The sequence below is a fragment of the Ciona intestinalis genome, chromosome 1, assembly GCF_000224145.3.
Source record: "Ciona intestinalis chromosome 1, KH, whole genome shotgun sequence".
In the NCBI taxonomy this organism is placed as follows: Eukaryota; Metazoa; Chordata; class Ascidiacea; order Phlebobranchia; family Cionidae; genus Ciona; species Ciona intestinalis.
In genome coordinates, this window is record NC_020166.2 from 370433 (window position 1) to 386130 (window position 15698).

General features: G+C 34.3%; 2 protein-coding genes across 4 annotated transcripts in view; one reads left to right on the forward strand and one right to left on the reverse strand.

Moving 5' to 3' along the window:
• LOC100179099 (VWFA and cache domain-containing protein 1-like) overlaps positions 1-4790 on the forward strand; it is a 12049-nt gene extending 7259 nt beyond the window's left edge. For 2 of the 3 annotated variants that reach the window (XM_002124318.4, XM_026837565.1), the window contains 6 exons: positions 267-389; positions 989-1100; positions 1714-1905; positions 2469-2625; positions 3191-3401; positions 3848-4790. In XM_002124318.4, the coding sequence (XP_002124354.2) occupies positions 267-389; positions 989-1100; positions 1714-1905; positions 2469-2625; positions 3191-3401; positions 3848-4517 (1465 nt within the window). In that variant the 3' untranslated portion in view covers positions 4518-4790. The remainder of the gene's footprint in view (positions 1-266; positions 390-988; positions 1101-1713; positions 1906-2468; positions 2626-3190; positions 3402-3847) is intronic. The other variant, XM_026837564.1, reaches the window with a different exon arrangement.
• A 359-nt stretch (positions 4791-5149) lies between these two features.
• Positions 5150-15698, reverse strand: part of LOC100176777 (serine/threonine-protein kinase ICK) — a gene marked incomplete in the record, with an annotated part of 11301 nt that continues 752 nt past the window's right edge. Inside the window, 10 exon segments of the mRNA XM_002124386.5 lie at positions 5150-5707; positions 6213-6336; positions 6676-6789; positions 7579-7662; positions 7897-8015; positions 8306-8461; positions 8733-9679; positions 10128-10295; positions 10634-10805; positions 11220-11432. Of these exon segments, the coding sequence (XP_002124422.3) occupies positions 5689-5707; positions 6213-6336; positions 6676-6789; positions 7579-7662; positions 7897-8015; positions 8306-8461; positions 8733-9679; positions 10128-10295; positions 10634-10805; positions 11220-11432 (2116 nt within the window).

The following is a 15698-nucleotide window of genomic DNA, read 5'->3' on the forward strand; positions in this document are numbered from 1 at the left end:
CACACAAAATAACAAGACCTCTTGCTCCAATGCATGTAATATTATAATGCCACTCTGGCACACAAACTCAGCTTATATAGGAACACAAAATCACTCATGCATAACATTGAATATAGAGATTGAGAAAAACATTAATAATAAAATAATTGTTTAGACAATGGTGATACTTTGGGGAGTTAACATAGAGGTCATGATAACATAAAAATCTTATTGAGGTGAATAATAAATATCTTATAAAATAAAATATTAACATCTTTAACTCATAGATACAGCAACACAGATGAGACTAGCACCACTGCAGCTGAATATGTCAATCAAGTAGCTGGCTTGCAAAGTGCACCGGAAGTTTTAACAGATGCTGCAGTTAATGTTATACGCTTAACAAACTCGTAAGTTGTACTGGGTTACTGTTTTTAAGGTTTAAAACAATCACCTACAAAGTTACATACGTGGTAACTTGTAAGCGGGCACAAGGTGTATGTAACAGAACACCCCTGTTATAACGACTGTCGTTGCCCCGCCATGCGAGGATAAATAAGTTACATACGTGGTAACTTGTAAGCAGGCACGAGGTGTATAAAACAGAACACCCGTGTTATAATGACTGTCGTTGCCCCACCATGCGAGGACAAACAAATTACATTTATTTATTTCTTACAACTCCCTCAGCTGTGTCACATTTTTTTAATATCTTCATGTTTTTCAATTGGGGTGATGGGCCAACTATGTCCACGGTCCATCGCACTGTAGGACCTTACCCATATAGAATAAAATGTCCATATACAATGTTGGGGTGATGGCCAACTCTGGCCTAAATCCCAGGTCCCATGGCGTGCCTCACTGTAGGACCTTACCCATATAGAATAGAATGTGCATATACAATGTTGGGGTGATGGGCCAACTCTGGCCTAAATCCCAAGTACCATGGCTTGCCTCAATGTAGGACTCATATAGTATAGCATACATTAGTTTTATAAAACACTTATAGGCTCGAGTTGTGGGATGGGTTTGGACAGGATGAGAAGATGTACAATATATGGAGATACTTTGGCTCGCATGAAGGTGTGTTTCGCATCTTTCCTGCTGTAGAAATGTTTAAAGTGAGTTTTTATTATAATCACTAATTTATCCTCGCATGACGGGGCAACGACATTCGTTATAACACGGGTGTTCTGTTTCATACACTTCGTTTTCTCCTACAAGTTACCACGTACGTAACTTATTTATCCTCGCATGGCAAGGCAAGGACAGTCGTTATAACACGAGTGTTCTGTTTCATACACCTCATGCCCGCTTACAAGTTACCACTTATGCAACTTATTTATCCTCGCATGGCGAGGCAAGGACAGTCGTTATAACACGAGTGTTCTGTTTCATACACTTCGTTTTCTCCTACAAGTTACCACGTATGCAACTTATTTATCCTCGCATGGCAAGGCAAGGACAGTCGTTATAACACGAGTGTTCTGTTTCATACACCTCAGGCCCGCTTACAAGTTATGTAACTTAGTGGGTGATTGTTTTTATGTATGGCTGACAATTTGGACACCCCATTAGTGACCACTGGGTTGGAGCAATTGCCGTTAAGTGTCTTGCCCAAGGACGAATACACAACAATATCCACTATGGTAAAATACATGCATTGTTACAATCTTTTTTTGTAAATTTTTTTGTAATAAAATATACAAAATATTTTTGTATTTTTATCCCCAGAGTTATGACCATACCACCCAGGGTTGGTACAAGACGGCCATACACAACAAAGACAGAATAATAATAACACCCGTGTACCAAGACTTTGGAACCTCACTTCAATTATTTACAATGGCGAAAGCTATCTTCTTACCAAATAACACTGAACCTGTAGGAGTTGTTGGCGGAGACTTCTTACATTCGGATCTTAATGTAATTAACATTTGTAACTTTTTTTATATCTATGTATATATATATATTTTATATATTCATTTTTTTCTTTATATATGTATTTATTCTTTTTATATATATATATGTATTTTGCTGCTTCTTTAAAAGTTATTCATAATTTTTCTATTTTACAATAAACCTTATCTCAAAAATTGTCCATTTTACAAAAGAGTCATTTTATAAACATATATTTTAAAAATTGTATGAATATAATAAGGATAAAATATGGTTCCGATGTAAAAAACAACAGTTTTGTGAGATTAAGGTCCGGTTATCTAAGATTGTAGGGTAATAAAAGTTCGGGCAGAGTTAACTTAACCCCCAATCTATATATATGTAGTTATATGTAACCCAAAACAGCAGCGTTTTAGCATTAAGGATCTGGTGCTACAAAAACATAACAGACAAAAATCAAGTCCAACCAATTGTATAAAATATAAGGACAGGGTCAGATTCGCAGAATTTATTACATTTTTTCGTTTTAGCATTTTCTGTAATTATAAGTTTTAAAATTTTTTATGAATAATTTTTATGCAATGTTTCAGGTTTTCTTCAATGCTACTTCATGTGATACCGGCAAAGTTGAATGTTACTTGGTTGATCTGACAGGAATGGTTATTTATTCAAACCACCGTAAACAAAGGAATGTGTCTATTGTAACAATGGAGCCAACTCTTGCTATGCAGCTTAAACTATCTGGAGGTATAATTGTATTTATTGTATACCTAAATAAATATTTTGAAAAAATGCAAAAAAATATTTAAATCTCAGAACGTACAGTCCGGAGCATTTTAACTAAATAAAGAAATTTGATATAATTACATTCTTTTATTTAAACTCTAATTAAATGTTCTGAATTTTCTACATTTTTTTTTCTCTGTGGGGATACATCAAACGTTATAACTTGTTTTGCTTAATTAAAAGTTACCATGTATGCAACATGAGGTGTAATTGGCACCAGTCTGTAACCAATAGGTAATGGGTTCAAAGCTCGATGCTGCTACCATTGTGGGGCATATAAAAAAAACATAAAGGGTTACTTGAAAGCAGGCATGAGGTGTATGAAACAGAACATTCGTGTTATAACGACCATCGTTGCCTCGCCACGCGAGGATAAACAGGTTACGTATGTGATAACTCGTAAGCGGGCTCGAGGTGTATAAAACAGAATACTTATGTTATAACAAGAGTCGCTATGCAAGAGGTAATGTGTGAAAATTGATCAGCATCAATTAACATTTGACATTTAAAACATTACAATCCCCAGTGCTTACCGATGAGTGGTGTAGCAATATATGGTCATCATCTGATGCACATCATATGAGGATGGATATTAATATGCTTATCAATGGGAGACAATTTGGGCCATATCACCTTCAGTATATTAATGGGACAAACCTGGTTCTTATTGTAAAGGGTGAAGAAGAACTGGTTGGTGGAAAATGCACAGTTCATGACACTCAATGGAATTTTTGCAGGTTTGTATGTAATATTAAAATAATATAAAAAGATTTTGTATTACTTTTGCTTCCATTAGAAGCTTAAATTGAAAGTAATTGAACATAATTGGCTTGTTGTTTGTCTGTTAGGTGTAGCGACCACGCTTCTTTCTTCCAATTAAATTTAATTTTTTAACCGTACGAATATTGGAACAACTGATGTTTTGTCGCTATATCCTGTCTTTTGTTTTAAATATTTATAAACCTTTACTACCGTAATCGAAGAGAAAAATAAAAGTTACAAAATTATCTGTTTCCACTTAATATTTTCACTCATTATTTTATACTTATTACCATTTAAAATCACTTATGACCTTTTTTTAAAAAAATTGAAAATTGCAGCGGTTACATTATATACAAACATACATTACTTCAAGTTACTATTATAACTTAAATTTTATCTCATTTTATTACATTGTTTCCAGCAGCACACAAGAAGAATGTCAGTCAGCTTGCACCCAGTATTCACCTTCATGCATGCGAAGTCTAAACCAAACCACACAACACCACGGCTGCTTCCAAACAGCGATTAATAATTTCAGGTTCCCTATTTTACCTGAGAGCCAAACAGGCAGAACAGATGCTTTGGACGTTTGCTATGAAATGTTTAAAGACTGGCAAAATAAACAAGACGATAAAGACAACTGGACCAACTGGACTTGGGTTATCGGCCCAGGCATACAAGTCGCTTTCGAAATTACTTTTGGCCTCGGGGCGATGATTTTCGCCATATTTACCATTAAGCATCGAATGTCTAGAAGTCAAGGAATGCAAAACCAGGTTGACCAGGTCGGCATGTCTATGGTTCCGCCCCCAGATGTAAACGCTGCACAATATGGAGCTATGCCGGTCCAAACTTATGCCCCGGGATCTGGGGTGCCACCGCCACCGATCCCACCCCCTAGTTACGACATGCAGCAACAACATATGCAACAGAACTACGGATACCAACCAAACATGCAGCAACCTAATAACTATGGCCCACCACCACAACAAGGGTTTGGGTTCCAACAACAGCCCAATATGCAACAACAACAGTGGCAATCTCAATACGCTCCACCAGCACCACCAAATCCACCACCTTACCCTTACTAACTCGCGCGCTTAATGCTAATTTTCGACAAATTGCTTTAAATAAAAACTTAAGTTAATGCTTATAAATAAAAAGTTAACTATTGCAGTCGTGTTCACTTCTAACTTAGTCTTTTTTTCCATCTTTGGATAAAAAGTTACTCGTAATGAATCTTGTGCACTTAATGTTAAATGCATTCTTTTACAAATCTTTTAAATAAAAAGTTACCTATTGCAGTCTTGTTCACTTGGGTGCATTTTTACGAATACTTTGAATAAACATGTCTCTACAGCATACTCAATGTTGTCATTTACAGTCATAGACAATTTCTGGCTCAAAAAGGTTGAGAAACACCAATATATCAGGCAGTTCGTTAGCGCACATGCCTCCAACCCAGAGGTAATGGGTTCGAGGCTCGTTGCTGCTACCATTGTGGGCGTATGTGTCCTTGGGCAAGATACTTCACTTTGCTCCAACCCAGTGGTCACTAATGGGTTGTCTAAATCATCAGCTACGCAGAAAAAATCCCCCACAAAGTTACATTCGTGGAAACCTGTAAGCGGGCACGAGGTGTATGAAACAGAACACCCATGTTATAACAACTGTCGCAAGGATAAAGCAATTTAAATTCATTCAGATAGAACATTACTCCAAATGCTATTGGGCTGCCAGTTTAATAAAACGAAATAGAAGCCATTTTGCAAATAAGAAAATAGCTACAAAGAATTGAACAGCTCTATAGTCTGTACAACAGCATCAAGGAAATAAAAAGCTCTAAAAAAATAGAAATATAGAAACAACAAATGTTAATACAGGGAAATAATTCTTATTGGAGAAAATTTCAATATTTTACGCCTAATATAAAACAGGAGACAAATTTTGACAGTAAAATGTAGAATATAAGAGAAATTCTAAAGTTAAAATCGCCTATGAAGTAAAATTTTGTATTAAATTAAATTAGAAAAAAAAATTATTACTGTGAACGGCGCTTTTTTGGGGGGATAATGAGTCAAATTTGGCCAAAATCTATCCATAACAAGAACCTCACACAAATAGGATAGAATGCGCTTTAAAAAGAGTAAAATAAAAGTTGCTACAAAAGATTGTGGCACAGTACCAGAGCTGCTTTGTATATTAAAAACAATACTGCGTGTGACACGTTGTCCACACAATAGTTGGAACTTGTAACGGTAATCATCTTGGACCACCATATCTGGAACAAAGGTAAATATTACCTATGTGTATTAAATATATCTAACATGTTTGTAATAAAACTAATAATATCTGAAAAAAAAGCATAACTGTAATAAAAGTTATGTGCCTAATATTAACTATGCGTAAAAATGAACTATGTGTTTTAAATACATCGAACAGATTTGTAATATTATCTGTAAAAACGGGGTAATCGAAATAAAAATAAATAACTTAACAAAGAAAAGTTTGAAAAGTTAAATAAAAAGAGTTTATTTAAAGAGTTTAAAAAGAGTTTATTTTTATTTTTTGGTTTATTTTTATACTTCTATCATTATTTTAACAAACAACCATTTAAAATAAATTATATAATATATTTTCTAATAAACGAATAAATCAGTTTTTTTGTTTTTTCGCGACTACTCAAAATATTATTATCAATAAAATAAAAGCGACTTTATCAAAACAGTTTTTTTTCACTGAAACTAATATTTTATTTCTTATATTTTTTTAAGTAAGAAACTCACTTTGCTTTCCAGTCGGTTCTCCCGAACCGATCGTTCACCACTTGAGGTCTCATGTTGGTTCCGCTTGGTTTGCTCGCTGGGGCGATCTGCGTTCCGGTTGGCCGACTTTTCCATGAATGGTATTCTATATTAGAAAAATAAAATTTTAATTTGTTTTCCGTGTTAGGTATTTCCAAGTATGGTTTAAAAACAAAACACAAATCAAAGAAAAACTAAAAGACATTTAGAGACAAAAAGAAGAGGTATGTTTGTTTGCATTATGCTTGACAGTCACAGTTTAGATAAAATAAAAATGACTAAAAAACCGAAATCTTCTGGTTTTTTTTCACCTAAATATCAACAAAAATTTTCAAAATGTAAATTTTCAAAGTGTAAAACAATTGTCTAAAACAATTGTCTCGTCAGTTTGCTTAAATACTGATGGCAAAATTTTATAAAAAAATATGTCAACAAATTGTCTGACTTGTTGCCGGGGCGACGGGAAGTTGAATTCTTTGACCAGCGGAACCAACTTCTTTCTTTGTAGCGAACGATGGAATGTAAGTAGCACCCGTGTAATCTTTCTTTGGAGAGGTATCTGTGGAGTAATGGGTGTTGGTGGTATCGTATATATATATATACCGTATAATATGATATATCATTTGCGTTATGTTAATGTACGTTTATCAAGGTTTTATGTTATAGGATTATATTGCATTCTGTATTTTTGTTACTTCTGATATCAGGCATAATGTTAAGGACGACTTGTAATAAATTCTGCGAATCTGACCCTGATCTGATGCTCATATAGTTGAACAATTCTTGTGTGGTAAAGTACAGTAATGATCTGGTGCTACGAAAACATAACAAACAAAAATCTCTTTCTCCATTCTATCACTATTCTGTATTTTTATACGCTTCCTTTTCAGAGACTGACGATGCCATTTCGGTGAAATATATTTCTCTAGTACTACTGGTGGTTGGACTTGATTTTTGTTGGTTACGTTTTCGTAGCACCAGATCATTACTGTTAAGAATAGTTTTGTTTTAGTGTCGGGGTAAAATATTGTGCGTTGGTGGTATATATATATTATATGCAGAAGTTTATCAAGGTTTTATGTTATAGATTATGGGATTATATTCTGCGACTGCGCAATGGGACTTGGGATTTAGGTCAGAGTTGGTCTATCAGTTAAAACACGATCACTATTTTGCTACTTCTGCTACCAGGCATGGTGCAAATAATTTTTTATCTGGTGTGAAAAAAGTGATGTATTTCTGTAGTTATGTCTGGCTTTCGGCAAGACTGAAAATGAAATAAAAGAAATGCAAGCGAAAGCGTTCAACTAGTGTGTGAAAAAGGCTTGATGTAAACATGGTGACTTACCGTTAGTTTTGAAAGTTGAAGACGAATGGTTGTAATTTGATCTTGGCCATAAATTACTTGGATCTATCGGCTTCATTTTCATCCCTGTTATAAAACATTGAGGAAATAATTAATATGACAGATGTGTATACCTGTATTTGCACTTTCAGCCACACAGAAGAAATAATCACTTGCAAAGTTACATACGCGGTAACGTGTAAGAGTAGAATTTCTGCGCCGTTTTTTTATATATATTTTTTAAATAGGGGGGCCACGACCCCCCAAAAAATCCATGGTGTACAAATACGAGGAAGAATAATTCTTGTTAATATAACTTACCGGGTAAATACCGAGACTGTGATAAATAATGTTGCTTGGCGGAAATTCTTTGCGTTTTAGACGACGGTATCACACCATCTTGTTGTCGAGATGTGAATGACAGTTTGGAATCAGGACTCCTGGGGTGAAGTAAATGATTGAAGCAAAAACAGGACTTTTAGAGCCAGAGCTTCTAGAACTATAAGCTGATAACATAGCTATAGCGGTCTGGTTTAAAATGTCTCAACAGAACTGAAGTAATCTATTATAAATTTTGGGGTCTTATTTATACGAGTGGTTTTGGTATGCTTACGCCAGCGTTTTGAAGTCCAAAGGTAACCAACACCCATAACCCTTACAAAAAAACAAGCACTTAATTAAAAAAAATTAAAACAAATTTTTTTTTTTTTTAATTCTGTTTCCAACTTACCCAAAAAGCGAGTCCGCATCAATTCTCTTCTTCGCCGATAAATTGATGTTGGTTGTCTTCTTGGGATCAAAGTCATCATCGTCCCATTTATCGGGAGCAACTGCCGCCCTCCATCTTCGGCGGATCGGCTTCGTCATTATTCCTCCCAACTTTGAACTGGGTGGGGGAAAGTTAAGTGGGGATTGTGAGAAATTATATAATTAAATAATGAAATTGTTAAGAAATTATGAAAAATAAAAAAATAAAAGGAAAATTTGTTTAAAATTTTAAAATATAGCTGTCCTGGTATATTTTTTGGAAAATGGAAAAAAATAGGGAATTTGTAAAAAATTATAAAAAAATGGCAAACAAGATAATTCGCAAGAAATAACAAAATAAGAAAATAATTTTAAAAAAATAATTTTTAAATTATAAACATTATTCATACCTGTCTTGTCGGTTAATTTGCATATTTGACGGTTTATCTTCAACTTTTCTCTCTCCGAAAATATCGTTCATAAACAAATCATTTTTCTGCACCAGCGGACGTCGATTAGTTTGCAGTTTATTTGGTTGAACATCCAAACCCGCGGAGTTGTTGTTATTATTGAAATCACCCTGCGTAGAGAAGGGGGCATGGTGGGCGTTCGAACGTCCATGTTTATTAATATCAGGCAACGGCGCAACTCTTCTATCCTCGCTTACACCATAATGTGGCCTTGGTTGCTTCGTTGTCCCAAAACCAAGAGGCTTTATCGAGTTATTTTGCTTCGAAGATTCTTTTGTTGCGATCCGTGTCCGAGACCCGACGAGTCTACTCTTACTCGGACTCTCCTTCCCGAGGAGGATGTCCATTTCCTCGTCATCGAGAAGATCTTTGTACGTCGATAGCGGTGACGGTCGCTCGACGCGGTGCAGACGAGCCGTCGGTTTCATCCCCACGCTCGATTTTTTGCTGCTGGAAGCGGAAAACAGATCGTCCAAATCAATCTGCTTCTTCTTCGCGCTGCCTTGGGAGTTATCTTTTATTTTAAACCCAACATCAAGGTCCTCTTCATCCGATGGAGGACTCTTTGATGCAACGGTTGTTACGACGGGTTTCATCTTCCATTTATTCACTTTTGCGCTCGGCTGGTTTTGGTTATTTTGATTCATGCGTTGTGGAGCTTTATTCGCGACAGCCTGATTCTGAGGTTTCGGTTCGTTTAAAAGCGACTCAAAGGGTAGATTCCCCTCAATCGAGACCTTGTTAATGGAGTCCTTCTGTTGTTTTATAGACGCAGGCATGGGCAAGTTACCAAACTGTTTCTGTTCATGCAGTTTTACCATAGCTTGCTGTTGAGTGATTTTTGGTCCCAAGTCTTGTCCTACACTGAAGTATGGGTACCTCAAAGCCTGTAGATATTTCAGTTTTACGTGCTGAAGGACCGTAGCGATTCTGACATGCAAACCGATTGTCAAATTTCGATCGATTTGCGATCGTCGCATTTGGATCAATCATAGACATGCAAAATGCACTATAGTAGTGACTGACTAAAAATAGCTGGCAACATTAGGTCCAGCAATAAGTAGTAATATATTGAATTATATTATACTAAATCAGAAGGCAGTATAAACAGGTAAATTATATCAGTAGGACAAACATAAAACCCGTTTCATGAGCAAAAATGAACTAATTCTAATTAATGTGGTTAAGGTCCCACCACAGGGCATGTCATGGGTCTTTGCATTTAGGCCAGACTTAGCCCATTACCCAAATATGGTGAGTTAATATGGTGAGTTAAACCTGATGGTTTAATTCAAGTTCAAACACAGCCCCATCGAGTCAGCAACAAATACGCACCTGGCTAGCGGCAGGTCTCTTCTTAGGGTTCCACTGCAGCATATCCACAATAAGATGCAAAGCTTCGGGACTTGCGTTGTTCACTTTGGCTTTCAAACCAATCCCAGTGACTTGTGGCCAACGGAAGTTCATTTGGTTCGCTAGTTGGTGGCCTTCGGGCCATTCAGCCTGGGAAGGTGATGATGTCATTATATATCTTATAAAGAATTGATAAAAACACAATAATATGCTGACTTATTATCAGAATGAGTTTAAGTAACTGCTTAACAAAACAATCACAAAGTTACATACGTGGTAACTTCTAAGCTGGTATGAGGTGTATGAAACAGAACACCCGTATTATAACGACTGTCGTGAGGATAAATAAGTTACAAGTATAAAAATAACTTACATTAAAGCAAATTACATTCATTTATTCATAGTGAACCTTGAAACCAGCACTAAACTAATAAACAATGTTAGCAACTTGCCATACCGATAGTGCCTCAGCATGGTAGCTGTCTCACCTTGGATGGCGTGCCGAGCACTTGACATAATTTGAACATTTCATCCATCTCCGATGTCCCAGGAAACAAAGGCCGCAACATATATAACTCGGCCATTATACAACCGATTGCCCATATGTCAATAGGGGAGCTGTAGTTGGAGGAACGGAGCAAAACTTCGGGGGCTCTGTACCTGTGTTTGTGTATGGGTAAAGTTACTTAGAACCAGGGTGTAAACAAGGAGGTCACGGGGGTCCCGATCCACCCCCTTTAAATGTTAAATTAAAAATATAAAATCAAATATATATAAAATTTTTAGTTAATTTATTTTTTTATTTTTAGTAATTCAAGATGAAAAAAGGATGTTTTAGATAAAGGGAGTTTGTTTTATTGAATGTATCTTTTGAAAATATATATATAATTCGTTTAATGTTTTTCAACAGAACACATTCATCAAAATTCATTAAAAACCTCCTTTAAAATTATTCTAACTCCTGGGTAAAAAACCTGCTTTAAGAGATATATGAAAGTAATTCTACTTAGCACATATAACTTAAAAGTAATTCTACTTATTGCTTATGGTTATGACATTCAATATTATACTTACCATCGAGTTGAAACATAATCCGTATACGGTGGTTTTGATCGGATTTCTCGTGCGAGACCAAAGTCGGCGATCTTCACCAACTCAGGTCCCATGCAAAGTAAATTCTCGGGCTTCATGTCGCGGTGAAAATATCCGTGTTTGTGCATGAAGGCTAACCCTTGTAGAACTTGGTAGACCATGTTGCGAATGGAGGCTTCGGGAAGGTACTTGTCCCTGTAAGATAGGAATATTGAGAAAAATGATGGCATGACTTTTTATTTATGTCTCAAAAACACAGTTGTAGCCTATAATATATTTATTTCTTGAATTTTTTTTTATTTTAATTTTTTATTTTAAATCAAACTGACCCAAATATAGGAATATGAGAAATGAATTTGATATTTTGGAGAAAAATTTATACCGTAAGTTTTGGTACAATTATTTAGTTTGAGAGTGTTGGCAGAATATGACTTTTTAGTTATTTCTTCGAAAACACTAGCAAAGAACGTAGAAACATAAAATTAAGCGAGATATTTTGGGGTATATATATACAAACTTTTTATTGTCATTTTTAGTGTAAATTATTTAAAAAAAAACAAACATTTTAACAGGCAGTTTTAAGGCAGCGAAGTAACAAATTTTAACAAATATATCAATAAAAAAATAAAATAACACGACAAATTTTAACAAAGTGGAAAAAATTCAACAAAAATTTCAACTTTAAATATTTGTCAAAAATCAAAAAAAAAAATGAACAAGAATTTTAGTTATTAACAGTTTAAACTTTAAAAATATACCAAAAACAAGGCCATTTGGGCCTGTTTAACTCATACATGAAATATTTCAGAGAAAAAGTACCTGGCAACGAATACATAATATGCAATATCTCATAAAGCAAACAATTCATATTTGAACTAAAACTAAACCAATAAAGAATTGAGCAATGGCCAATCGCTATCATTACTTTTCTGTGATTAATTATTTCTTAGGAGCTTAACTATAAAGGTTGGCAAACAACAACTGCTAGCATTTCAATTGCTAATACCGCGAATTTTTATTTCATAAGAAAGTTATTCAAAAGGTAATTGCTTTATATTATTTTTTACAATAATGTTCAAATGTATTTCAATTGCTAATACCACAAATAAGTTATTTCATCAAACAGTTCTTCTAAAAGCAATTGCTTTTTTATTTATTTTTTTAACTTTTACCCATCAAAGGGTATACAAACTGGATCAAAGGTTTTAAATTGTTTGGAAAACTCTAATATACATATATATATATTTCATTCTATAAGTGAGGTCTCACACCATTGCACTCCAGGAGTTTTAGGATTTATTATGTTTGTTATATTATGTCCTATTGTAAATTGCATATTTTTGATTATATATATGGCTTAGGGATGCACATTACAGAATTTCAAATCTTTTTGTATTCGAATCTGATTACGGGATTCAGTATTCTGTTTAATGACGTCATCATACATTATCTCTTCATAGATTATTTTATATGTGCATCCCTAATATGGCTTTTTGTAAATACATTTTGGATTATACATATATTTGTTATATATATGGCTTATTGTAAATTGCATATTTTGGATCTAAAATGAACCCAATGTTTCCTTACGAACAGTTGAGGTGATACAACACAGCTGGGGTTAGAGATGCACATTACAGAATTTCGAATCCGTGAGATTCGAATCCTTTTGTATTCGAATCTAATTACGGGATTCCGTATTCTGTTTAATGACATCAACCCATATACTATATTAACAATTTTTGAAACTTATTAATTTTGAAAAAAAAATTTGTGTTTGTGGGACTTTCGAGAGTAAACGTTTCGTAACGTCTTTTCATAGCCTGCTATACTCCAGGATATCCTATAATACCTAATTATTCTGTAATGTGGATTCCTAGCTGGGGTGCTGACCATCAAGCAATGTGGTATTAGGTGTAGGAATTAAGATAAAGGCTTCAGAGAGATATTAGACAAAGAGAAAGCAATATGAGCATATGGTTTGGTAACCTGAGATTAGAATGTTGGGTTCTAGGAATAATAATAATAAACAATAGGTGTTTATATGACGACTGTGTATTGGTTTAGTATAGTGGTAAGGTATGTTATAGTACATACAATTGAAGCTTACGTTTAATAAGACATTCACAGATTTACTTGAAATAACTAAAAGACATTTTTCTTACAAAAAACAAGAATGTTTATATGTGCGAATTAAATCAGTTTTAAACAAATCAAAAATTGGAAAATGTCTTTCAATGATATTAAGTTACTTTTTGTTTTTTAATAAGTGTAGAATTAGAAACCACAATCGTGTTGTATATAACTGAATATGAGTGATAACTCAACACTGGGGTTTCTATTTCTAATATACAATTTGAACATTATATATAAAAACTGTTACTGCCACGCATATTTATAACTGTATTTTGGCGAAATGATACATTTTTCGACGACCTTTTCGGATCGCCTTTATCAGTATAAAGTAACACAGGTGTCATTCCAAAATACAAGTAGTTTGAACAGTTTTAGCAATATGTAAAGTCAGTCTTTATAAAACGTGTGTTCGGATTCTTAAAAGGGTTACCACGTATGTAACTTTGTGGGTGTGTTTTTTTTAAATGGTTGACAATTTGGACAAACCATTAGTGACCACTGGGTTGGAGCAATGAACCTTCAAGTAACCATTTAAACCATCACTGAGCTAATACATTAATGGGCTTATACAGAAATATAACAGCAGTGCATGATGGATTAAGTGAAGGATTATCCACCAAACATAGGAACATTAATGTCAATCAGAGATTAAATCCATCAAGCATGAAATTTCTTCCATGCCACTGTATATACCGGCGTTAAATAGAAAGCCGAAATGTCAATTAGCTGACATTAATATAAAATCCTTAACAAATTTCCTGCAAGGCCTGGGTATGCGCCACTATTAAAATCCAGGTAATGAGACAAATGTTTGGCATATCCCCATATTTTGAAACTTCTTCGCCCATGTTCATGTATATAACTCGTGTATTGTCTGTGTATATTACATGTTACCATAATATGTTCCTGCGTTTTAGGCGTAAAATGGGCTTACATTAATATTAATGAGGGTGTAAACGGAAAACCGTGAGGTCTTGCATTATTTATTAGAAGTGGAAGCTTTTTAACTGAACACGCAATTAAATAAATAGTGAAAAACACATTCAATTCATTTTCTTATCAAATCAATCACAAGAGTGTATTCCTACTATTCTATGTTGATTTTAGAAACTACTTTGTTTAGCTTTGCGATAGAAAATATTCTATCCATTGTATTTAAAACGTGGATGGCCAAATGACATTGAATAGAATTTAAAGGGGGGAAGGGTGTGTTATGTGAGTAGGAGATGTCTGAATAGAACTAACTCTCTTTAGTTCTCCTATTGTTCCCAGGTATTTGCGTCACCATGACCATGCCCTAACACTTAAGCACCACAGTGAGGATTGCGCATCATACTGGCGATGGGACATTACCCAGCGCACAGCAAGTCAAGTGGTGCTTAATTAAATCAATCTAAAAAGGCCCGGTGCCAAAAATGTGATATTTCATCAAGTGGATGATGATACACCAGGTGTATAAAGTATCTCTTAAGCTACAAAGTATCTAGGTTTTATAAAGTGCTTTGAACAGCTTGAAACAACCAGTTAATTTAAAAGTAAAACAGTTAAATACAATTGACTACATAAACATTATACACAAGATTGTAATCAATCTGAACAAAAACAAATAAACAAAAAAATTCCCTACAACTGTAATGAACCAAATACTGGATTGCACAATGGTATAAATAGTATCAAAACTTTAAACAAACTTTAAACATTTCAACGGCTCATGGTATAAAAAAACAAAGTGTATTTCTGACATTTCAGCTGGCAAGGCTTCATATTACTTACATTATGCCTGGTAGCAGATATAACCGAATATTTATAAAACAGAAAGCATATTATACCCGTCATTTTGAAAACTAGGCACCAACGCAAATACATATCCATTGTATGTTACCTAAGAACATAACAATCAACCTTTGCACTCACTAGTAATTATGTAACAAAATAACAGTTTAAAACAAATACAACTAAAACAGAAATTAAAACTAGCTATTTAAATATTTAAAAGATAGAAATTAAAAGTCTAACCACTGTCCATTATCGGTCTATTACTATATATAATTTTTAATTATCTCTTTGAAACCAAAAGCGAAGACCATATTATTTAAAGAACGAAGAAAATGGAATTTGCAGCAAAACGATTGCTGTTAAAACACGCTATGGATTAAGGTGTGGGAAAGAGTTTCATTAAAAAAAGCGTGGCTGTTGCATTTAATTTACCAATATAAAAATAGTTTACCCTTAAAATATTTTTAGCAAAACCTAAACCTACTCTTACAGTTGACACACTTATTGTCGCAAACCCTGGAATTTTATAAAATCATTGCCACTGTTTGT